Genomic DNA, 22714 nt, shown 5'->3' on the forward strand with positions numbered 1-22714 from the left:
AGGGCACAGCGCCAGCTCATTAGCGAAGCCTTATTAGCACCGCGGCCCGCTCCCACGGGAACAGCCCTGCTCCCTCCACGCCGGGCCCACGGGTGCTGCCCCACGGACCCAGAGCTGGGCTGCGTGGGCAGATGCTGCACCCCTTCTCCTGGCACGGCGGCTTCCAAATCAGAGCATCCCTCGCTGCCCCCCCGCCTCTGCTCGGTGGGTGCCAGCTTGGGGGGGTGAGGAGGGGCTGGGGGGCCCAGGTGGGTGGCGAGGAGCTGCCGTGGGGCTGGCACGGAGCTGGGGCGGCTTCCTTGGCACGGGCCAGCCCCGCGGGGCAGCTGGCAGAGCGGGGCACCCTCCTTGGGCTGCGCGGGGGGTCCAATTCCCAAGGGATCCACCCTGGGAGCTGGTGCGGGGGCAAGCACCGGGGGTACCCCCTGCCCTGGGGGAAAGCTGCGGGGTGCCCCGTCCTGCCCAGTCCCAGCCTGCCCCATCCCTTGTCACCGGCACACTCAGCCCTGGCACACGCCGAGGAGCTCCCTCCTCCGGCAGTGTGGCACGGGGGTCCCCAATGGGCAGTGACGGGACAAGCAGGTCCCCAAGGTCTGAGCCACCTCCCCAGAGAAGGTGGCCCTGAGACACAGCATCGCCCCCCACTGCTGGCCGCAGGGCTGCACCCCCCTCTCTGCACCCAAAGGACCCCAAATGCAGCACCCAGACTCCATCCCCCTGCCCATGTGTCTCCCGGACACGCCGAGGCCCCACGCCCGCCCCTCCCGGGACACACCGAGGCCCCACGCCCGTCCCTCCCGGGACACGCCGTGTCTCACCCCACGCCGGTGCCCGGCGCTGCCGCCTGGGGGCCCGTCCCAGCGCGCAGGGGTGAGGCCCCGCCCCTCTGCCCGCGGAGGCCCCGCCCCGCGCCATGGCCCCGCCCTCCGGCTCCGCCCTTCCGCCGGCCCCGCCCCACGGCGGCGCGCAGGGGCGGGGCGGGGCCGGGCCGGGCCGGGCCGGGCAGAGCCGCGGGCGCGCGCAGGCAGCCGCCGCCGCCGCCGCCATGGGCTGCACCGTGAGCGCCGAGGACAAGGCGGCTGCCGAGCGCTCCCGCATGATCGACAAGAACCTGCGGGAGGACGGCGAGAAGGCGGCGCGGGAAGTGAAGCTGCTGCTGCTGGGTGAGACCCCCGGGAACCGCCTTATTTCCCCCCCCCACACCCCTTCCCGGGACACCGTGCCCCGGGCTCCCCCGCCCGGCCCTGCCGGTACCGGGCAGCCCGCCCGCCGCCGTCCCCAGAGCGACCCTGTGTGCCAGCCCCGCCCCGGGGATCCCTAGGAGGGGGATGCTGGCCCCAGCCCAGTTTTTGGGGTGTGTCCTCCCCCCTCCCTAGAGGGGTGTCGGCCCCATCTTGGGGCCCCAGGGATTCCCCCAGGATTGGGGTGCTGACCCCACATCAAGCCTCGGGAATCCCCCCCAGGAGTGGGGTGTTGACCCCATCCCAGGCCCCAGGGACCCCCCCCCCCCCCCCCCAGGAATGGGGTGCTGGCCCCGCAGCAGGCCGTGGGGATCCTCCTTGGAGTGGGGTGCCAGCCCCACCCTGGGCTTTGGGGATCCCCCCTAGGAGTGGGATACCAGCCCCACTCCAGGCTTTGAGGATCCCCCCGGGAGTGGGGTGCAGGCCCTACAGCAAGCCTTGGATGTCGCTCAGGAGTGGGGGGCCAGCCCCACCCTGGGCCGTGGGGTTCCCCCCAGAAGTGGGGTGCCAGCCCCACCCCACTGCAGTACCGTCCCCTCAACCCTGTTGGTGTCCACAGCCTGTGCCCATCCCTTTGCGGCACAGCGGGGGGACATCCCCACCCTCCTGGCAGCTGTGCCCCCCCAGTAAAGGCCATGTGGGTCTGGACACCCCATCCTGCCTGCCCGGGACCCCCGCATGCCCCGCTGTGCTGGGGGGCTCCTCCATGGGCTCCCCAGGCCAGCTGGGGCGGAGGTGACAGCACCAATGGTCACCCACTGCCCTGTGCCTCCCCCCGCCGGGGTGCCGGGTCAGGCCCGGGCCCCTCCATCCCACCTTCGCCGTGGGATGGCGGGGGCTCGGGCGGCAGGCTCTGCCCCACGTGCTGCCCGCAGCGGGCAGGGCCCCGCACAGCCCACGGGCGCTCTGCCCCATGGATACCCGATTTTCATACCGATAACGGGCCGCTCGCACTCTTCAAAGCACCCTGGCGATGCTCCTGTGGGCGTTCACAGACCTGCCCTGTGCCTGCGGGTAAGGCAGCCACTTATTTATTTTAATTTATTATTTTTTTTTAATAACTCCCAATTGGGGTTTTTATTCCCTTTCCGAAATTCCCAGGGAGAGCCTCACTCCGGGTGTGACGTGGGAGCGCGTGGGGCTCCCACGGCACCGTGGGGTGGCCGGACCTGGGACAGGCAGAGAAATCCCTGGCTGCTGCCAGGGGAGCACCGGCAGAAAATGTCTTTCGGCTCGTCGCCGTCGGCAGAGGAAGCTGCCGGCAGCAGGAAGTCACGCCGAAATCCGGCAGCCCTTTATTTGCTCAACCCCTGCCTGCCTTGAGAAATACGTAATTAACGCCTTGAAACGCTCGTTTAATAGAGCGCTTCGGTTTTTTGGTTTTATTGTTGTTTAATTTTTGCCTTGGCGTGAGCCGTACTGGTGACGAGACCCATCCTGGGGTGGGAGGGGGCCAGGCGGGGGTCTGTGCTGTCGAGGGGGGGCTCATCGGTTGTGCAAGCTCTCCGACCCGCTTGTTTCCGGGGAGGGGAGGGCACCGGCGGCGAGAAACCCCACGGGGTTTGCAGGCTGTTGGGGAAACACGTGGTCCCCCTTCACCGCGAGCTGCTCCCACACCCGGCCTTGCTGCCGGCTCAGCTCCTCTCGAACTGCTGCCTGACATGAAATAATGGTGCTGGAGGGGTGCAGCTGGCCGAGGGGGTTTGGTACCGCCTTTCCGCAGGGCTCCTGATGGGGAGCATCACCCCGGCACTGTTAGCTCTGAGCATCACTGAGGGGCGGCCGGGGGCTCGCCAGTCGGTGAGGATGGCGGCATGGGCCGGCCGGCCGGCATCGCTCTGTGCTGAAGTGGAGGCAGGAGGAGGAGAACAGCTGCGCTCCGTTCTGCTGGGGCCAACGTTTATGAGCAGCATTTCTGATCTCGGATAGTTTCTAAAGCCAGAAATAGAGAGAAATGGCTCTTCTTTAAATTTTTTTTGTGTTTCAATGTTTACATTTTCCTCTCGCAGCTGTTCAGGTGTAAATAGCGCTGGAACCTTGGGTCACTACTGCCAGTTTCTGAGCTGAGCCGCAGCCGAAAAATCCTCCCAAACTGGCAGGGAGCAGCCGCGGAGGTGGGGCCAGCATTGCTCCCCCGGGGGCTGCTGCTTGCGGCATCCCCTCCTCTGCAAGAACCCCTCGAAGCGGGGACATGGTGCCAGGGGGATGCCTCCACGTCCCTGCTGCCTGCCCTTACTACAGCTTATTTTTTTTCCCATGGTCAGAGGAAGCTTTGAGGAGAACCGGGGCCTTGCGTGAGCCCAGGCAGGTGCTTTTTGGTGAGCACCATGGCTCTTGAGTGTGCTTGGCAAAGCAGAGCTCTGCAGTCCTCCCTGGGAGCTGCAGCCCTCCCGTGCCCTCCAGAAATAGGGAGAAAAATTAGGGTGGAAAACAAATAAGCAGAAAAATAGCTTCACCCTTTGTGCCAAATCAGCCTGCAGCATGAAGAGGAGATGCCTCTTCCAAGCACCGTGTGTTTTTTGCCAGCGTCTCGTGCCATCCCACAGCTGTGGCTTGGAGCTGCCGGCGTGGCCGAGCAGGACGCGGTGCAAGCAGAGAGACCCAGTCTTGGCATGTGGCGGTGGCAGTGGGACTGTAGGACCGTGCCGGCCACCGGCACCGTGGAGGGCTTGGGGTTGACCGGGGAAGCTGCCTTGGCTCGGTGCCGTGCCCGGTGTGTGGCTGTGAGCCCACTTCTGCCTTTCCTCAGCCGCGGCAGGTGAGCTGGAGAGGGATGGACGTTGGGGCAGGCAGGACCCCGCCGATGGTACTGGAGGTGTGGGCACAGCACTTGCTCCTGCCTGCAGCACCTGCTGCTGCCTGGAGGTTTTCCTCTGCCATTTGCTGCCTCTGGCAAATAGGTTGCGTGCTGGATAGTTCAAAGCTCCAGTCTCTGGTGGGGAGAAGACCCAAACGAATCAATGTCATCCCCCCCAAAGCAATCTCCTCCTCCCTGCTCGAGGGGTGCTGGAAACCAACAACCTCCCAAGGTTTTGGTGCTGGGAGAGGCCGGGAGCCACCACCAGCACCTGAAAGTACCTGGAGCATCTGTCCCATGCAGCAGCACTGCCAGCAGCTCCTGGTGCCGCCGGTGGCTCCTCGGCATTGCCAGGGCTCAGATCACTGGAGTCACCAGCCGTTTCTGCTGGGCAGCAGTGGAAGTCGGGTTTTGCCCAGCCCACCTCCCTGCCCACGGGAGCTGGGATGCTCGGGGGGGGATGCAGGATCAGCAGCAGGCAAGCGATTGCCGTGTTCAAAGCCCCTAATTCCTGAACTTCCTTTGGAGGATTAGGAAAGCAAAAGGATTTCTTGGCTGCTCAGGAGGCGTTAGAGGCTGCGAAGGCGCCTGGGGCGGGGAAAAGGCGCTGGTGGGTTGATCACGTTGATCCCCAGCGGTTTTCAGTGCTGGAGGTGCAAACCTTGGGGTGAAGATGCTCTGTTCACACCCCACCTGGGCTGGGTCGCACAGGGGTAGATCATGCAGGCAGCTGCCTGCACAAGATCCTGCCTGGGTGAGCCGGTAGCCGGGGCGAGGGCGGCCAGGGCAGGGCTCAGCAGCTTTATATTTTTTTCAGGGCTTGCATAAAAATAGAGGAAGGGAGGGACCAGCTGCGACTTTCGGAGGCTGTGCTGCCCTGGTGCTACCCTGGGCTGGCGTGCAAGCTGCCCATTTTACTGTGCTTTGTCCTGTCTTGGGGTTTTGTTTTTACCTTCCCTTCTGCCCCAGCCCAGGGTGACGGGAGGGGATCAGGTCTCCCTTTCAGTGCAGACACTGGTGGTGCCCCAGTGGCGTTTCTGGCCATAGACTGGGAGGTGTCACGGTGGTGGGGAAGCAAGGAAAGAGCTCGGTGCTGTTAAATCTGGGGGGACCCCACATGCTGGAGGGACCCCCCCTGGAGCTGGCGACTGGGCTCGGGATGGGATGGGATGGGATGGGATGGGATGGGATGGGATGGGATGGGATGGGATGGGATGGGATGGGATGGGAGGAAGGAGCCCGGCATGCAGGCCCTGGGACAGGTCACCCCAGTGTCCCTGCTGGCGACATCCCAGGTGCAGGCAGCTGCCTTATGCTCCGAGATGAGTGCTTAGGCTTTGCCCAGGAGAGGCAGTAGGCTTATATGTATATATTTTATATATATTTTTACATATATGCATTAGAAATATATATTTTATATTTTTATATATATATTGCTCTTTAGTATGGAACAATATATAAATTGATTTTTATATATATTAAAAAGCATATATATATATTGCTTTACCTATATATATAGCTTTACAGAAGAAGATCTCCCGTGGCTGAGCTTGCCCAGGGCTGTGGGTGCCGGGGCCAGATCGCGGTGTGCCCGAGCACCGCTGCCGTAGCCGGGGCTGGCCTGGCCTCTCCGCAGCCGCCGGGTTTCCTGCTCCGGGCCGGAGTGCGGGTTTCCGGGCCGGAGGCTGGCTGAATCACCGGAGCTGGGGGAGCTGAGTAATCCTCCATCCCCGCTGGTGGAAAACCCAGGCGGGGGAGCAGGGTGCTGGTGGCATCCCAGCTGTGCCAGCGGGTGAGCCCCCACCCCATCAGGGCGGGATGGAGGAGACGATGGCACCCAGGCCTGGGGACGTGGCACTGCTGGGGGCAGCTCTCCGGCACGGGCTGCACCGGAGGAGCCACTCTGGGTGTTTGGCAGAGGGAATACGGGGAGCATCACGGTGTCCCTGTGCCTGCAGTGACCTGGGGGGGTGCAGTGGGTGACAGTCTTCAGGAATCCCATTTTCTAGGGCCGAGCCCCAAAATTGATGCTGGTGACCTCAAATGTGTCCGGGAGGAGCGGACAGCTCGCCACTGAGCCACGTGGGGGCTTTTCTCCAGCCGCCCTGGTGCCGGTACAGCTGGTGTCAGTGGCAGGGGCATGGAGGCGGCTGGTGCCAGCGGTGGGGCAGAGGGACTGCTCCAGCTATGGCAGGGGCAGAAACAGAGAAGCAAAGTTCCAGGATTCCTGGAAAAAGCCCATCACAAGGATAGTTTTGTCCAGCTTGTGAGCACCAGCAGCTCTTGTTAGCACCGGGGGTGCGTTTGCTGTGCTCCTCCTGGGAAGCCATCCCCAGCCCACCTCTTCCTCCCCCGTGTGCTCCAAACGTCCTTCCCACTGCCGATTTATTTCTATTTTATTTATTTTGTGGGTTTTTTCTTTGCTGCCTCTCCATTGGCTGCCTTGGACAGCAGGGTCCACACCTCCCCGTACCCTCCAGTTTTCTGGGGTCTTGCCTGGGGACGTGGCATCCCACTGGCTGCCGATGCACAGGCTCCTCCTGGGAAGTGGCCAGCCCTGTGCCGGAATGGGATGGCCCCTGGGAAAAACGCCCTGTCGCTGTGGGGTTTTAAAAAAAAAAAAAAAAAGGGATTATTTTTACAGCAATTTTCCATCTATTTTGGGTAGGAAGGAAAATGTCGAGGGGAATCTCTTTTTATTATTATTTTTTGAGTCTTTAGGGTAACTGCTTTTAACACAGTCCTTTGAAAGTCCCATTTGGTGGTGGAGACCCCACAGGTGCCAAGGGGGGTGCATTCTACAGCCATCCCTCTGTCCAGCCATCTGTCTGTCCTGCAGGGAAGGGGATCAGCGGGTTTGTCCGGCAGTAAAAGCTATCAGTAAATCCATGCTCAAATAAGAGCTGCTCTTTGCCAGGCTGGGAACACTTGCCGGCACAGCGACAGAGGACGGGCCTCTGGGTGCTGGGGATGGGGATGGCTCTGGAGCTGCTGGCGGATTGAATTCCAGCTTCTCCCCTGTAATAAGGAAAATTTTCCAGCTGTGCATTGCTTCCATCCACGCCTGGATATTTGAAGGCATAAAACAGGATGGTGCCGTGCAGCAAGATGGAAAATATCCTCTTGGCGATGTGGGGTGAGATGGACCCTGAAACCCGTGACCAGCTCCTTAAATACATGGCATTAAATATATGCTGGCCAGAAATGTATTGCATATATTGCATTAAATATATGCTGGCCAGAAAGCATCTTAAATCATGGACTGCAAAATATATGTTGGCTAAAGAAATTTTTCGCCAGTGGATTAATGGGGAGTTTTGGAGCTGGGCAGCTGCTTGCTCATTTTAAGTTTTTGAAGATTATTTTTAACAAAAAAAGGGGGAAATCAGCCCGAGAGAGAACTCTACTTCTATTTTTGACAGGCACCACTCTGGGAGTAAGTGCTTCCCAGTCCCGGCAGGCAGGAAGGGTGGGCAGCATGGGCAGGGAGCAGGCAGGACTGGAGGAAGCCCGGCTGTAGGGTCAGCCCATGGTGGGGGGCTTCTCCCATCCCCCCTCCAATGCCTGGCTGGTGTGGGCTGTCTGAAGGACGTGAAGCCCCTCTGGCGCTGCCTGTCTTCTGCCTGATTTGGGCAGGAGGGTGGAAGCCAGCAGCTGGCGGCCTGCCCGGGGATTGTTTTGGGGCTGAATGGACGGCAGCCGCCGTTTTCCGGGGATTGGAAACCCTTCCCCTCCGCTGTGCTCGCCTGGGGGGGCCGGGAAGGGTCCCCCCGTGCTCAGCTGAGTGGGAGTTGTGGGTGCTGGGACGCCCATCAGGCCCCGGCAGATGCTGGGGGTGGCATGGCTGGGGGAGGCACGCAGCTTCCCCAGCAATTACCTGGGCCCTTCGTTAGGCAAAGGCAATGATTTGAAAGGGAAATTGAAGCGGGGGGTGTGTGGAATGACACTAATTGCTGCCACTCCGGTGTCCTTCTGGGTGCTGGCGGGACAGCCGGGGGGGTGTCAGTAATTCAGGCCTGAATTTGTGCTTGCTGCAAGCGTGCGGGCTCTCGTGCTGGGCGAGCTCCCGACGGCAAGCAGAGGTGCTAGCTTGAAACTGGGGGGCAATGGCACAGCTGCCTTTTGTGGGGAAGGAGCCAGGAGCCGTGGGGAAAGTTTATGAGGGAAATGGCCAGCCTCGGTGGCTGCTGGCGACTGCTGCCCTGCCGGTGACTGTCACCCTGCCAGGAGCTGGCAGGAGATCCCAGGGGGGTTGTTCTCTCCTGGGCTGGAAGCAAATGTCAGGCAGGGTCAGGCAGAGCAGGAGGCTGGGGGACGACTGGCTGGCACCTCACCCCAGGGATGCTTATAAGCAGGGTCCTCCCTTGCCACCTGCCTCAGTTTCTCTGTCCGGGCACCCGCTGGGGAAGGGCACGGTGAATGCAGCTGGCCCTGGCTGACGAGCCTGGCGGTATGGGGTGGTGTTGTCAGAAACCAGCGGTATTTAATGGAAAAAATGAAGGGATACGCTGAGTCCTTCCCCACGCTGCTCCCAGCTCCGGGCGGGAGTTGCCAGCGCTGACCACGAACACCGGCTGGGCTGCGCCGGGTGCCGCGTCAGCACCCCGAGGGCGCCGGTGGAGGCTGGGTCAGCAGCGCCGGAGAGTCCTCGCCACGCCGAACGCTCGCCTCTGGGCTGAGCAAAGCCTCTCCCTCGGCGTATGTAGCATGGAAACTGTGAAGTAGGATGGTCGTGACAATAAGTACAGGGTCTGTATATCGTGAGTATGGCCCCAACCTCGGGGGGCTCCATGCCCTGAGCAGTGCCCATGGTGATGTCCCTGGGATATGTGCCCATCACTTAGGCTGCATTTATGCCAGTGGCACAGGCATGGGCAGAAGGCATTTGCTCCCTGCCACCATGTCTCAGCTGGCATGACGGGCTGTTTTTCCTGGTTAATTTTAGCATAATCTCCTTTTTTATTTATTTTTTTTTTTTAAAGTTGTCTGTAATCTCTCTTCCCCCTCTGTGGCCGTGCTGGCACAGCCCTGCCACTGCCTGCCTGGGGCCCCCCGTAAGGGCAGCTCCATGGCTGAGGGCAGCAGCAGGAGGATCTGCTGAGAGGGCTGGGAGAGGACAGATGGATGGACTTGGCATGGGGGGATCCCCTGGGATTTGCACCCAGAGGCAGGGACTGTGCTGGCCCCCGGCCGAAGGGGGCTCATCCTGCTGGGGGTCCCGGGGCGAGGTGAGCCAGGCGCTCATCCATCTTGGTGGCACTCCGTGCCTGGAGAGGGGACAAGGGACATGCGCCATCCCTTTCAGCTTCCCCTTTGAGCTTCCCCTTTCTTGCAGCCAGAGTGACTTCGCTCCTTCCCCGCTCCCAGCCTGGGGACGGAGGGCTGGGCCGGGAGATGCACGTTGCCTGCGCAGGGGTAACATCCCAAGGCGAACAGGGTGGCGGAAGGGGAGCCTTAGGCTCCCTGGCCGTCCCCTCTGAAATCCTGGCATCCTGCATTTGGTTGCTGAAAAATAAACCCAACCCAAAAGCCATCGGCTTTCCTGCTGGCAGCCGCCTCCGCAGGCAGGCTGGGGCGCGGGACCCGGCAGGCTGGAAAGTGCGCGCTATTTAAAAAGCAACTCGGGGGCGGCTGATCCCGCTGGGAGCCACTCGAGCTGGCTGGTGGAGGCGGCAGCTCCTTCCCGAGTTCCTTGGGGTGCTCAGCTTCGGGTGCCCAGCTCCTTGCCCGTACCTCTGTCATCCCCCAGCGCAATAGGGATGCAGGATGTGGGTGCAGCAGCTAAGCTCAGGCTCTGCCTGAAGCTGGGATGGAGGGTGATAGGCAGGGCTTAGCCCCCTGTCACTGGGGGCTCCCCACTCCCGAACTCGGCCGACACCAGGGCTGCCGGTTGTCTTGGCTGCAGCATGCCAGGACTGCAGGGCAAACATTAGTGGGTTGATGCTACTTCCCTGGCCCAGAGCAGGTGTAATTTCTTCTCTCTGGACCTATTGCAAGGTCCCCTCCAGGCTCCCCTTTTCCTCCCCCTTTCTTGGCTCTGATGTTCCCAGGGCCTGTCCAAGTATCTGCTCCGGCTGACGCTGGGAGCTCTTCTCTGTTGGCTGAGGCACCTGTTGCCCTCCCTCCCTGGGCTGGGGGGATCCCAGTAGGGTGGGGGTCCCCAGCTTCAGGCAGCACCTCACTGTTTGTCCCTGTTTCTCGTTTCTCCACAGGTGCTGGCGAGTCTGGGAAGAGCACCATTGTCAAACAGATGAAGTGAGTGATTCCCATGCTGTCGCTGTGGCCAGCACCACACAGACCTTGGCCATGGGCTCTGAAAATGCTAGTGGCCGGGGAAAGCTCCCCATGGGTGTTGCCACAGAGCATGGGTGGGGGACAGCACCCCAGGGTGCTCTGCAAAGGGCTGACCTTGACTGTGTCTCTCCTCTACGACAGGATCATCCATGAGGATGGCTACTCAGAGGAGGAGTGCCGGCAATACAAAGCCGTGGTCTACAGCAACACCATCCAGTCCATCATGGCCATCATCAAGGCGATGGGGAACCTGCAGATTGACTTTGGAGACTCCTCCAGAGCGGTGGGTGCCCTCCTGCTCCCACTGCACCTGGCAGGGGTGGGGGTTCTTGGGGGAAAAAAGCAGATGTGCCCAAAGCTGGACCAGGATCAAGGGTGGCTCTGCCCAAGCCCTGCTACTCCCCGGCGGGCTGTGACCTCCTGTCCCTGGTGCCAAGGATGGGGGGACCCAAAGCATAACCCATGGGTGGCCTGCCCCAACGTGTCCCCTGATGAGTGCAGGGCTGGGGGTCCCACTGCTTCCCCTGGGTCTCATCCCCATCCACCACTGGAGCTCCTGCCCTGCTGTCTGGGTGGGACATGGTGGGATCCAGTCAGGTCCTTTGGGGCAGAGTGAGCCTTGATAACCCCGTGCCGATGCTTGAACCCTGTTTTTTCCCTGCAGGATGATGCTCGGCAGCTGTTTGCGCTCTCCTGCACTGCCGAGGAGCAAGGCATCATGCCAGAGGACCTGGCCAACGTGATCCGGAGGCTGTGGGCTGACAATGGGGTCCAGGCTTGTTTTAACCGCTCCCGAGAGTACCAGCTGAACGACTCCGCAGCCTAGTGAGTACCCCTGCTCCGCTCCCCCAGCTCAGCGGGAGCCGAGCTGTGCGGGACGCCTCGCCTTTATTGTGCAACAGAAAATCCCCCCCGGGCTGCTGTTCCCCATCACCAGGTCTGGGGGCTGGTGCTGCCACTTCCCGCCCAGCGCTGGAGCTGAGCCTGAGCAGAACTGGGAAGGCGGATGTTTCAAAAGCTGTTTCCTCCTCTGGCGGGGTGCTGCATCCCCTGGGAGGGGGGCACTGGTGCATTCTCCTCCTGCTGCCGCTCTGTGCCCACTGCCCTTCCCTGGGGATGCTCTCCCCTGGCTTCTGCATCCTGAGATGTCCCGCTCTGTGTGAGCACAGCAGGGGGGTCCTGCCTGTCCCCGTGCCCATGGGCATGGGCCATGAAGGCAAGGAAAAGCCCCAAAGAAAGCACTGGGGTCCCTTATATATGAATAGGGTGCGCAAGAGGGTTTTCTTTTTCTTTTTAAATGGGTTTATATGAAAGGACTTGGCATTACGCTGGTGTATTAGCTGGCAAAATGGTGTTTAGGTAGATAAATTGCCTGCATCTGGTTGGGTTTATCCCTGAAGAGATTTAATATATAAGTTAATCTGCCTAGTATGATTGCTGGAGAGGGTGGTGCAGCTGGGGCTGCGCTCAGCTCACATGGTGCCCTCCTGCCTTTTCTGCCCAGACCCCTCATGGTAAAGCAGGGTGAGGGGGAGCTCGTGGTGTGCCAGGAAAACACCACCAAGGCTGGCACTGCTGGGAATTGAGCACCCTTGGGTCTCCCCATCATCCTGGGTGCTGCTTGGTCCCCCTGCATGCCAGCCCAGCTGTCCCCTCCCACTTGGCACCAGCAGGTCCGTCTTCTGCACTGAGGTCCCTGGGAGGAAGAGGTTGCAGGAAAGCTCCTGGCAAGCGCTGACCCCGCAGAAGCTTCTGCTGGCGCTTTCCTCCAGCGTCCGCGGCTTTCGCTTCCTCCTGCCCAGCACCCATCCGCCCTCCCCAGCCCCTTTCCTGCTCAGCCCCATCACTCCCCAGCCAGCACTCACATTTCCCAGGCAGTGCCGCGCTGTGCTGTGGGTGCTGGTTTGGAGGCACGGGAGACCCGGCAGGTGCCTGGCAGCTCACATGCACAGTTCGAGCAAATATATCTGCAAATTGAGTATCGCTGTGAGTGCGTTTATGAAGTGTTTGGCACATTGTGGGGGTTGGACAAGCATTAATTAAGAGCTCCCTCGAGCTGTTGCTCCAGCCTTTCTCCGGCCCTGCGGACATGCCAGTGTGGTAGTCGATGCCCTGTCCATCCCTGCAGAGGTGGTGCTGTGCCCGTGGTGCTGCTGGCACAGGGCACCCTGGGGATGAGGAGCCCCGTGCCATGCCCAGCATGCAGCCAGTCTGCACCCCAGCCCTCTGCAGCAGCCCGCAGCCTCCTCCTCCGCAGCCCCTTGGTGTGCCAGGAGCTCGGGGTGCTGGGGCGGGCGCTTGACAGCACCCCGGGGTGGGCGCAAGGTCCGAGTGCTGCCGGCGCTGTGCATGGCCCTGCCGCGGTGTTTCCTGTTTTTTTGTCAGCCGGAGGCCGTGTGTGTTTCCGGCTGTTTTCGAGCTGCTCTGTGGCGGTGGCGTGCCAGCCCCCCCCCGCCCTCGCACCCGCAGCAGGGTCCCGGGGCACCCACAGCTCCCGTTGTGCCCTGGCATGCTGGAGGGCTTCCCGGGAGCTGGCAAGCGGCCATGCTGCCATCAGAGCCGGGGATCCCCATGGCCTCGCGAGCTATAATCTGGCTTTCACCAGATTATGGGGCTGCAAAGGCCTTAATTAGTGCAAGCCTACTTTGCTTAAAGGAGCCTGTTTATAATAACCCAATTAAAGCAAAGTGAGCTGGAGAAATTGAAACCTGTCTTGATCCCGCCAGTATCCCTCGGCTGGTCTTGGTGGCCGCTTGGGGAGCGAGCCACCACCGCTGCCGGGAGCTGGGGCCTGGCAGGGCCAGGCAGGCAGCAGGGTGGGCGATGCCACCCTGGGGAGCTAGGGGCAGGCAGCAGCCCCCCCGCCATGCTGCTCCCCATCCCTCCAGCCGCCTGCCTGCCTCTCGCTTCCTCCCAGGATGTCGGCCCTTTGTGTTTTTTGACTATAAATGGCACGGCGCCATCGATTGTTTCCGCCGGCGCTGCGGCCGGTTGCCATAGCAGTGAATACTTTCCTCTTGCCATTTCCCCCATGCAAACAGCCGGGAAACGGAGGAGAGCCCCCCAGCCCCAGCTGTGTCCCCTGCCTGGCCCCCAGTGCCGACATGTTGCCCTCCAAGCCCTCCTTCCCGTGTGTCCCCTTGCCGCCCCGGCAGCTGGCCATCCTGCCCTGCCCTGCCTGTGTCTGGCAGGGCCGTGGGGTGTCCTCGGGGTGCAGATGGGGTTTGCTGTGCTGCCCGGCTCAGCACTGCCCATCCCGGCTGGATGATGCCACGATGTGGGCAGGGGACCCTGGGGTGGTGTGGGGATGCCCCGTGGGATGCAGGGTGGGTCGTGCCCTGCTTCCACAGCACTTTCTGCTCCCTCCACAGCTACCTGAACGACCTGGAGAGGATAGCCCGTGCTGACTATATCCCCACCCAGCAGGACGTGCTGCGCACCAGGGTGAAGACCACTGGCATTGTAGAGACCCACTTCACCTTCAAGGACCTGCACTTCAAGTACGTCTGACCCTTTCCCTTTTGCCTTTTCCAAGGCAAAAAAACCCCAACCCCTTCCTCTCCAGGCTGGGCTATATCCTGCCTGCACGCTGCATGCGCTGAGCCGCTCTCTGTGGGTTTGCTTATGGCGGGAGCTGCTGCCTCGGAGAGAGCGGAAACCGCCGAAATAGCTGGAGCAGCCTCAAAAACGCCTTGCAGGGCTCGGCCTGGGGGCGGATCCAGCCTCTGGCGAGGAGGGGAAGGGGGAAGGCACCCTCCGGGTGCTGTGACGCCGCTTCCGCCGTGGGAAGGGCGCTGGGTGGGAGCCAGGGGTCTCGGAGTCGGGCACTGGTGCTGCTGCCCGCTGGCACCCCGGGGTTGTTTTCCACTGAAAACCCCTGGGAAATAGTCAGGGCTCCAGTTTCTCGAGGCAAAAAGCCAGTGTCGCGCACACCTCGGGGGATTTAGTCACTTGGCAACGGAGCTGCTGCCAGAAAGATCTGCTGGGGTCTTCTCTGAGTGTGGGGGCTCACAGGGACCCCTGTGCCACCCCGGTGGGATGGAGGTGCTTGGTCACACGTCGCCAGGACCGTGCTTTGAAGGTGGCAGCAGGGCAGAGAGGGTCCGGGGAGGGGCCACAGCAGTGAGGAAGCCTTTCCCTGCCAGCCTGGCAGTTGACGGTGGATCTGGAACTGCTGCTGGGCTCTTCTCCGTGGAGGCAGGGCATCCTCTGCTGTCCACAGCGGGAGAAGCACACGGTGCACTGGGATCATCCCCAGAGCCCTTGAGCTGCCCGCAATCTCCCTGAGCCCACGGCCGCCTGGCTGAGCTGCGGCAGCTCGCCTCGGTCCAAGGCCTCCGGCAAAACCCCGCAGTGCCTGCTCCAGCGTGGGTCTGTGAGAGCATCTCCTGGAGCCCAGCTCCAGGGAGAATCGTGCTGACTGCCCCTGGGAAAGGCGGCCTGATCCTGCCCAGCTCACAGCGGGGATTTGCTCCGGCTGGGAAATGAGCCTGGACACCGCCCTGTCCCTGGGATGGGCAGCGGGTGCCAGGGCAGATCGACAGCACCGGCAAAATCCCTGGGGCAGAGGTGCTGTGCTCTGCTCGCTCTGGTGCCATTTTCCAGCACGACTGCTGCTCTGGGCAGCCAGGGAAACTGCGGCAGGGAGTGGGGTGAGGGTGTTCGGGCTGGGAGCTGCTGCCCATCGCCACGCTGCCTCCCTGCCGCAGGATGTTCGACGTGGGCGGCCAGCGCTCGGAGCGGAAGAAGTGGATCCACTGCTTCGAGGGGGTGACAGCCATCATTTTCTGCGTGGCCTTGAGTGCCTACGACCTGGTGCTGGCTGAAGATGAGGAGATGGTGAGTAGGAGGGGATGGAGCCGGTGCCATGAGCTGCCCCCTCTTTGGGGGACTGGGGGAGCACCCTCTCCTCTGGTGGCCCCTGGTGCCCTGGCCAGCGTGGCCCAAGCCTTGCAGGGCCACCAGCATCCCCTGCCCAGGCAGGCAGGAGCAGTGGGGGGGCAGCAGGTTAGGCAGCAGTGGGGCAGGCGCTGCTGGGGGCTCCCTGCCCGGCTCAGGCTGCCCTCTCCCCTGCCAGAACCGGATGCACGAGAGCATGAAGCTGTTCGACAGCATCTGCAACAACAAGTGGTTCACGGACACGTCCATCATCCTCTTCCTCAACAAGAAGGACCTCTTCGAGGAGAAGATTGTGCACAGCCCCCTCACCATCTGCTTCCCCGAGTACACAGGTACCGCCAGGACCCTTGGTGCACCCCCCGTCCCCCTGGAAGGAGGAGCAGGCAGCGCCTTGCCCGGGCGGTGTAACAGGAGATGCTGGGGATGGAGATGGTGGCTCTCCTGCACCCAGGAACCAGTGTGTTGGGGCAGCAAGTGGGGTGCAGTGGAGTTTGGGGTACCCCAGGGGATGGGTGTAGATGGTGGGGGGGACAAGGGGAAGCAGCCCTGGGGGGGTTTAGCTGAGGGTCACTGTGCCTGGGGAGCATCAATTTGGCAGTGGGGCGGTGGCTGTGGTGGCGTGGGGAGCCAAGCCAAGCCCAAACCCCTTTGGTGTGGGTGGCAGGGGGGTGCTGGTGGCAGGGGGGTGCCGGTGGCCCCACTGGCCATGGGGCAGCCCAGCGTCTCCTCCTCCCCAGGGGCCAACAAGTACGACGAGGCAGCCAGCTACATCCAGAGCAAGTTTGAGGACCTGAACAAGCGGAAGGACACCAAGGAGATCTACACCCACTTCACCTGCGCCACCGACACCAAGAACGTGCAGTTCGTGTTTGATGCCGTCACTGACGTCATCATCAAAAACAACCTGAAGGACTGCGGGCTCTTCTGAGGGCCGGCGCTGCCCAGGTGGGTGGTAGTCCTGGTGGTGGCCCCCCAAATGGGGTGGTCACAGAGCATCCTCTGGGGACGGGCGCTGCCTGCTGTCCCCATGGTGGCTCTGGCTGGCGGTGAGTGCCTGTGCCCTCCTCCCCAGACCCCCCACTCACTGCCTGCTCTCTCCTAGGACCCCCGGCCACACTGGCGAAGGAAGGACCGCGCCGCCCCCCACTCCTGCTTCTCTTTGGATTCATCCCTCTGCCCCCACCCCATAAAGAGACTTTTTGGGTGCCAGCACGGTGGCAAGGCCCTTGTCCCCCCTGCCACCCACGCTCACCACCCACCATCCTCCTCCTCGCCGGCGTCACCCTTCCTGGGGAAAACGAGGTTTTAATCTTGGTTTTTAGCCCCCGAACCGCTCCAGCCCCCCTCTTCATTCGCTCCTGAGCCCTGGCGCTCTCACTGTTTACATTGCAAGTGTTGCTGGCACGGGGGGGACGCGGGGGTCCCCTCGGGGATACCCACCCAGCCGAAAACACGACCGATGACATTCCTTTTAGTAGACCAGAAAAGAAAGAAAGAAAGAAAGAAAAGAACCCAAAACCATGCAAAAAAACCACACCACACGGGCTGGGGCGAGGTTGCTTTTTAAAGAAAACTTTTTACCAAACTATTTAAAAGCGTCGAGTGCTACGTGGTGGCGGTGTCCTCCATGGTCAGCCCACCCCCCAACCGTGTGCCTTGGGGGGGGTCCGTGCCCCACCCCACATTGCTGCCCCCCACCCTGCCACCCAGAGGGACGGGCAGCCCCTGGCAGGCAGCGTCTGGGCAGGAGGGTGGGTGGGGGGGTGCTGCCCGCTGCCTGTATTCCCCCCCCCTTCTTTCTAAACCTAGTTTTGTAGGGCTAGCTGTTGCGTTGGGCGAGGAGAGCCCGCTGTACAGAGCGGCCCCCGCTGTCCCCCCCCAGCCTGGGGGGGCCCCCTCAGCTGGTGCCCGCAGCCTCGCTTTTCCCACAGGATGTTTTACCGAATTGTTCACATGGTTTGAAATAATAAAATGTAGAAAGGAAAAAAACCAGAAAAAAAATATATATACTGCCCCCCCTCTATGACCTGGTGGTGGGCGTGGGTGCTTCACCTAGGCGGGAGGTCTGGGGGAGCCCCCGGGGGTGGGAGAGGGACACGGGGTGGGCTGGCATCACCCTGGGAACTCAGGAGCATCCCCTGGGGTGTGGGAGGTGAGGGCAGCCAGTGGGACCCTTAGGGAGGGAGCTGGGACGTTGGTGGGGGCTGAACCCCCCCACACCCCGGGGTGCTGGCTCAGCAGCTGGGGGTGCTGCTGGTGGGGCAAAGACCACCCCCTGGCCCTGCAGCAGGGGGGTGGTGGCACCCAGGAGTTTCTGGCGCCCAGGGGAGCCACAGTACCACACAGACCTTGGGGACACCCTGTGCCCAGGGCCACCCAGTGACCTGTGGCCCCAAGGGAGATCTTGCACGCAGCAGCCTACAGGGACCCCCCAGCTCCAGGGGCACCCATAGACACCCAACATCCTGCAGCACATGAGGAACCCCCAGCAGCCTCAGCAGCCCCCAGCTTGAAGGGGTTCCTGGAGATCCCTAGCAGCCCCCAGCTCCAAGGGGTTCCTGGAGACCCCCAGCTCCAGGGGCACCCATGGACATCCAGCACCCTGTGGCACCCAGGGGACCCCAGCAGCCCCCAGCTCCAAAGGGCACCTGGGGACCCCTAGCACCCCCCAGCTCCAAGGGGCACCCAGGAGCTTTCAGCACCCTGCACCACCCAAGGGACTCCCAGCACCCTCCAGCTCCAAAGGGTACCCAGGATCCCCTAGCACTTAAGGGACACCCCCTCACACCCCTCAGCTCCAAGGGATACCAGGAACCCCCAATACCCTGCAGCACCCCAAGGGACCCCCAACACCAGGGGGCACCCAAAGACCCCCAGCCTCCCCAGTGCCAAGGGTCATATGGGGACCTCCAGGACCCCTCAGCTCCAAGGGGTTCCTGGAGATCCCCCAGCACCCCCCTGCTCCAAGGGGAGTCCAGGGACCCCCAGGACCCCTCAGCTCCAAGGAGTACCCAGGGGACCCTCAGGACCCCCCAGCACCCCTCAGCTCCAAGGGGCACTCAGGGGCCCCCAGGACCCCAAAGAGACCCCCAGTACTCCTCAGCTCCAAGGGGTATCCAGGGACCCCCAGGACCCCCCAGGTCCAAGGGGTACCCAAGGACCCTCAGCACTCAAGGGACCTCCCCACACCCCCCAACTCCAAGGGGTACCAAGGGACCCTCAGTGCCCAAGGGACCTCCCCACACCCCCCAGCTCCAAGGGGTACCCAGGAACCCCCAACACCCTGCAGCACCCAAGAGTATCCAACACCCTTCAGTACCCAGGGTCACCCAGTGTCCCCCAGCACATAGAGCCCCCAGGGACCCCCAGCACCCAGTGGCACTGGGTGCCCCACAGCACTGGCCAGCTGGAGGGCTGGTGTGAAAGGGAAGTGGGGCCGTGTCCCCCACCCAGGGGTGGCTCTGGGGCTGAGCGGGTCAAATCCCGGGGGTTTGGGGCAAGTGGAGATGGTTGTGGGCGGGGGGGGGGGCAGCAGTGGGGCTGGGCCACAGGGGAGGGGGAGGCCCGGGCTGGGGAGGGTGCACTGGGGCTGGGGCTCAGAAGAGCCCACAGTCCTTGAGGTTCTCCTTGATGATGATGTCGGTCACGGCGTCGAAGACGAACTTGACGTTTTCGGTATCAGTAGCGCAGGTCATGTGGGAGTAGATCTCCTTCACGTCCCGCCGCATGTTCAGCTCCAGGAACTGCAGCTTGATGTAGTTGCCGGCGTCTTCATAGGTGTTGGGACCTGGTGACGTGGCAGTGAGTGGGGTCCCCTCCTGGGCTGGTGTTCCCCCCGCCTCCATGGGTGTTGGCCTAGTGTCACCCAGCGCTCCCCCGGGTGGGCAAACCTTGCTTGGTCCGTGAGCAAGGCCAGCACAGCACTGTTTGCATGGGGTGCTGGGGCCACCTGGTGGGTGGCTGCTGCAGGGTGCTGGCACCCAACCCTCCACCAACACCCCACCACCACCCGCCTGCACCCAGTGGGAGAGCTGCTGCCACCCTCACCATCATAGTCGGGGAAGCAGATGCTGAGATGGGCCTTCTTGATCTTCTCCAGGAAGACGTCCTTCTTGTTGAGGAAGAGGACAATGGAGGTGGTGGCGAAGTAGCGGTGGTTGCAGATGCTATTGAAGAGGTGCAGGCTCTCGTGCATGCGGTTCTGCGGAGGGACACAACCCCGTCACCCCATGGCGACCCCCACCTTGTGATGGGGACAAAGCAGAGGGGGTATGGGTGCTGAGCCTTCCTTACCACTTCGTCATCCTCCACCAGGACCATGTCGTAGGCGCTGAGGGCCGCGATGAAGATGATGCAGGTCACCCCTTCGAAGCAGTGGATCCACTTCTTTCGCTCCGAGCGCTGACCACCCACATCGAACATCCTGGGCAGGACAAGGAGGGGTCAGCACGCCCCGCCCCCTGCCCTCCCCCCCGCCCGGCACCAGCCCTCGCCGGCGGCTCAGCCCCCACCTGAAGTTGAGGTCTTTGAAGGAGAACTGGGTCTCGATGATTCCGGTGGTCTTGACACGGGAGCGCAGCACATCCTGCTCCGTGGGGACGTAGCCGGGGGTCACCAAGCGCTCCAGGTCTGACAGGTAGCTGGCCAGGCACGCAGTGGGCATGAGACATGAGCTGGCACTCCCAGATATCCTCCACCCCCCTGCCCAAACCCTCCCCCCACCCCACGTACTAGCCAGCCGAGTCGTTGAGCTGGTACTCGGAGGCACGGTCGAAGCAGGCTTGAATGCCTGAGTCCTTCCAGAGCCGCCCGATGATGTCTGACATCTCCTTGGGCATGGTGCCCTCCTCGATGGTGTCCGAGAGGTGCAGCAGCTTGCGGGCATCGTCCTACAAGGGAGAGAGACTCAGTGGGGTGGGGGGGCTGGGGGGGTACGCCCCTGCCCAGCATAGGGTACTCCTCACCTGGCGAGCTGAGTCCCCATACTGGATGTTGAGGGTGCTCATGGCCCGCACGATGGCCAGCATGGACTGGAGCGTGTTGCTGTAGATGATGGCGATGAACTCCAGGCATTCCTCCAGCGAGTAACCGTCCTGGTGGATGATCCTGGCCAGGGAGAGGGGCATGGGGCTGAGCTGGGCACCATGGGCTGGGGGGGCACCCATGAGTGCAGCATGGAGCTGAGGTGGGCACTGTGGGGTAGGGGACACCTATGGGTGCAGGATGGGGCTGGGCGGTCCACTGGGGAATGGAGGCACCCATGGGTGCAGCATGGGACCAAACTGGGCACCGTGGGGTTGAACCAGGCACTAAGGGGCAGGTGCACCCCACAGCTGTGGCATGGGGCAGAGCCAGGCATGGTGGGACAGGGGCACCCCGTGGCTGTGGTGCAGGGCAGGCGTGCGGCACAGTGGGGCATGGCCAAGTGGCACCTTTTGGCACTTACTTCATCTGCTTGACAATGGTGCTCTTCCCCGACTCTCCTGCTCCTGTGGGGACAAAACACGGGTCATGATGGAGCCCACACCATGGGCACCCCTGGCTGCACCCTGCACTGGACCCCTGGCCCCCCGGTGCCTGGCATGGCTGGGGGAGACTGGTGCCCATGCCAGGTCCACGGCTCAGGGCAGGAGGATTACAGCCTGGTGCCAGTGGGCATTAAGGTTGGGCTGAGCTGCTGTGGTTAATGGGATCTGTGGCGGCTCAGCTGGGGACGTGCTCGGGGACCTGGGGGAAGGATTGGGGACACGGTGGCATCGCAACCCCACCACCCTATGGCCCAAACCTGTGGCAGTACAGGAGGACATGCCCTGGGCTGGGCCAGGAGGACAGCAATGCCACCCATGGCCCCACCATGTCCAGGGCACCCTAGTTCTTGGGCACCACTGGGGCAGCTGGGAGGGACCTGCAGTGGTTGGGACTGCAGGGACAGACACAGGGGTGGTGGCATGGGCTGCATGGGGGTGCCTAGGAGGATGGGTTGAGGGGGGAGCTGCGGTGGAGTGCTGGAAAGGTGGTGTTGGTGAAGGTTCTTGAGATGGGTTGGTTGGGGTCAGGGGGGCTGGGAGTGGGGGCATGTTGGGTGGGCTGTTTGGGTTTGGGGGATATCTGGAAGCTGGGGAATCTTAAATTGGGCTGAGATGGGTTGTAGGGTTTGGGGTGCCTGGCAGGGGCGGGGAGCTGTTGAGCAGGCTGTTGAGATGGGCTGGTTTAGGATAGCCTGGGAATAGGGGCTGTTGGGGTGGGCCAGTTGGGTTTGGTGGGGAGGGGGAGAAGGAAACATTGGGGCAGCTGTTAGGGTGGGCTGGTTGGTTTTAGGGGTGCTGGGGGGATCATGGAAACATTAGGGGGCTGTTAGGGTGGGCTGTTTGGGTTTAGGGCTGCTTAGAAGCAGGGAGCTCTTGGGTGGACTGTTGGGCTGGGCTGGTTGGGTTTAGAGGGGGTCAGAGAAACTCTGGGTGGGCTGTTGGGGTGGGTTGGTGTCTGGGAGTGGGAGGCTGTGGGGGAGCACTCTTGGGGTGGGCTGGTTGGGTTTAGGAGTGCTGGAGGCATCAGGGAAATGTTGGGTAGGCTGTTGAGGTGGGGGGATTAGGTTTAGGTCAGCCTGGGAATGAGGGTGTTGTTGGGGTGGGCTGCTTGGGTTTAGAGGGTGTGTCAGAGGGCCAGGGGAAGGTTGGGTGGGCTGGTTGAGTTTAGGGGTGTGTCTGGGGGAAAGCTGGGTGAGCTGGTTGTGGTTTGGGGTGGGGGTGCTGGGGTGGGCTGGTTGGGTTGAGGGTTGCTGGAAAGTGTCAGAGGAACACTGGGTGGGCTGTTGGGGTGAGAGGAACAAAGGATGGACCTCAGGGAGTCCCCGTCCCCCCCCCGTACCCAGCAGCAGAAGTTTGACGGTCCTGGCATCCTTTTCGGCGTCCTCTTTGAGCTTCTTCTCCAGCTCGCGGGAGTGCTTCTCCTCAGCGCTGGCCCCGGCACCCATCCTCTGCCCTGCAGCCCTGCGACTCACCCGCTCCTTGGAGGTCAGCACCAGGATGGGCAACGAGTTCCAGCCCCCCGCCGCCTCCGACCCTTGCTTCCCTGCACCCGCCGTGCCGGCCGCCGACTGCCCTGCTGCCACCGCCACCACTGCCACCACCGGCCACCCAATGTGGGCCAAGGACAGGGCCAAGGTCCCGGGGGGCCGCCCGGTGGGGTGCTGCGCTCAGCACCCGTGGCTTAAGTCGGGCCCCCCCCTCCCGCCCTCTCTGGATAAACCCCCTTAAATCTGCAGTGGGCTGAGCTCAGCAATCCCACAGCTCCCGCTGTCAGCGCTTCTGCCGGGGGGGCCCAAGGCCAGCCAGACCCCACTTTGCCCCTGCCCCAAGGCTGGGGCAGTGACCCAGCCACCCCCAGGGACGTGGGACCCCCACCCAGCTCTGGCTCTGCTGTGGACCCCAGGGAGGGTTGGAGCTGGGGGGCTCTGATGGGGTCTGGCAAGGGCTGGGGACAG

General features: G+C 62.5%; 2 protein-coding genes and 1 long non-coding RNA gene across 3 annotated transcripts; 2 read left to right on the forward strand and 1 right to left on the reverse strand.

Annotated features, from left to right (window-relative positions):
- Positions 1-987: 987 nt before the first annotated feature.
- On the forward strand, positions 988-17254 carry GNAI2 (G protein subunit alpha i2). Its single transcript, XM_074879414.1, has 9 exons — positions 988-1163; positions 10251-10293; positions 10474-10615; positions 10997-11157; positions 13704-13832; positions 15042-15171; positions 15410-15563; positions 15969-16176; positions 16334-17254. Exons 1-8 carry the CDS (start codon positions 1046-1048, stop codon positions 16157-16159), a joined length of 1068 nt encoding a protein of 355 aa, XP_074735515.1. The 5' UTR covers positions 988-1045; the 3' UTR covers positions 16160-16176; positions 16334-17254.
- On the forward strand, positions 1176-2624 carry LOC141947842 (uncharacterized). The gene is made up of 2 exons (XR_012630282.1): positions 1176-2255; positions 2343-2624. It is a non-coding gene; the product is annotated as an uncharacterized LOC141947842 (long non-coding RNA).
- Positions 16778-22395, reverse strand: GNAT1 (G protein subunit alpha transducin 1). The gene is made up of 8 exons (XM_074879415.1): positions 22099-22395; positions 20678-20720; positions 20196-20337; positions 19963-20120; positions 19743-19871; positions 19525-19654; positions 19279-19432; positions 16778-19018 (listed from the first exon to the last, which is right to left on the reverse strand). The coding sequence occupies exons 1-8, from the start codon at positions 22202-22204 to the stop codon at positions 18828-18830; spliced, it is 1053 nt and encodes a 350-aa protein (XP_074735516.1). The 5' UTR covers positions 22205-22395; the 3' UTR covers positions 16778-18827.
- Positions 22396-22714: the final 319 nt, after the last annotated feature.

The sequence above is a fragment of the Strix uralensis genome, chromosome 10 (assembly GCF_047716275.1).
Source record: "Strix uralensis isolate ZFMK-TIS-50842 chromosome 10, bStrUra1, whole genome shotgun sequence".
In the NCBI taxonomy this organism is placed as follows: domain Eukaryota; kingdom Metazoa; phylum Chordata; class Aves; order Strigiformes; family Strigidae; genus Strix; species Strix uralensis.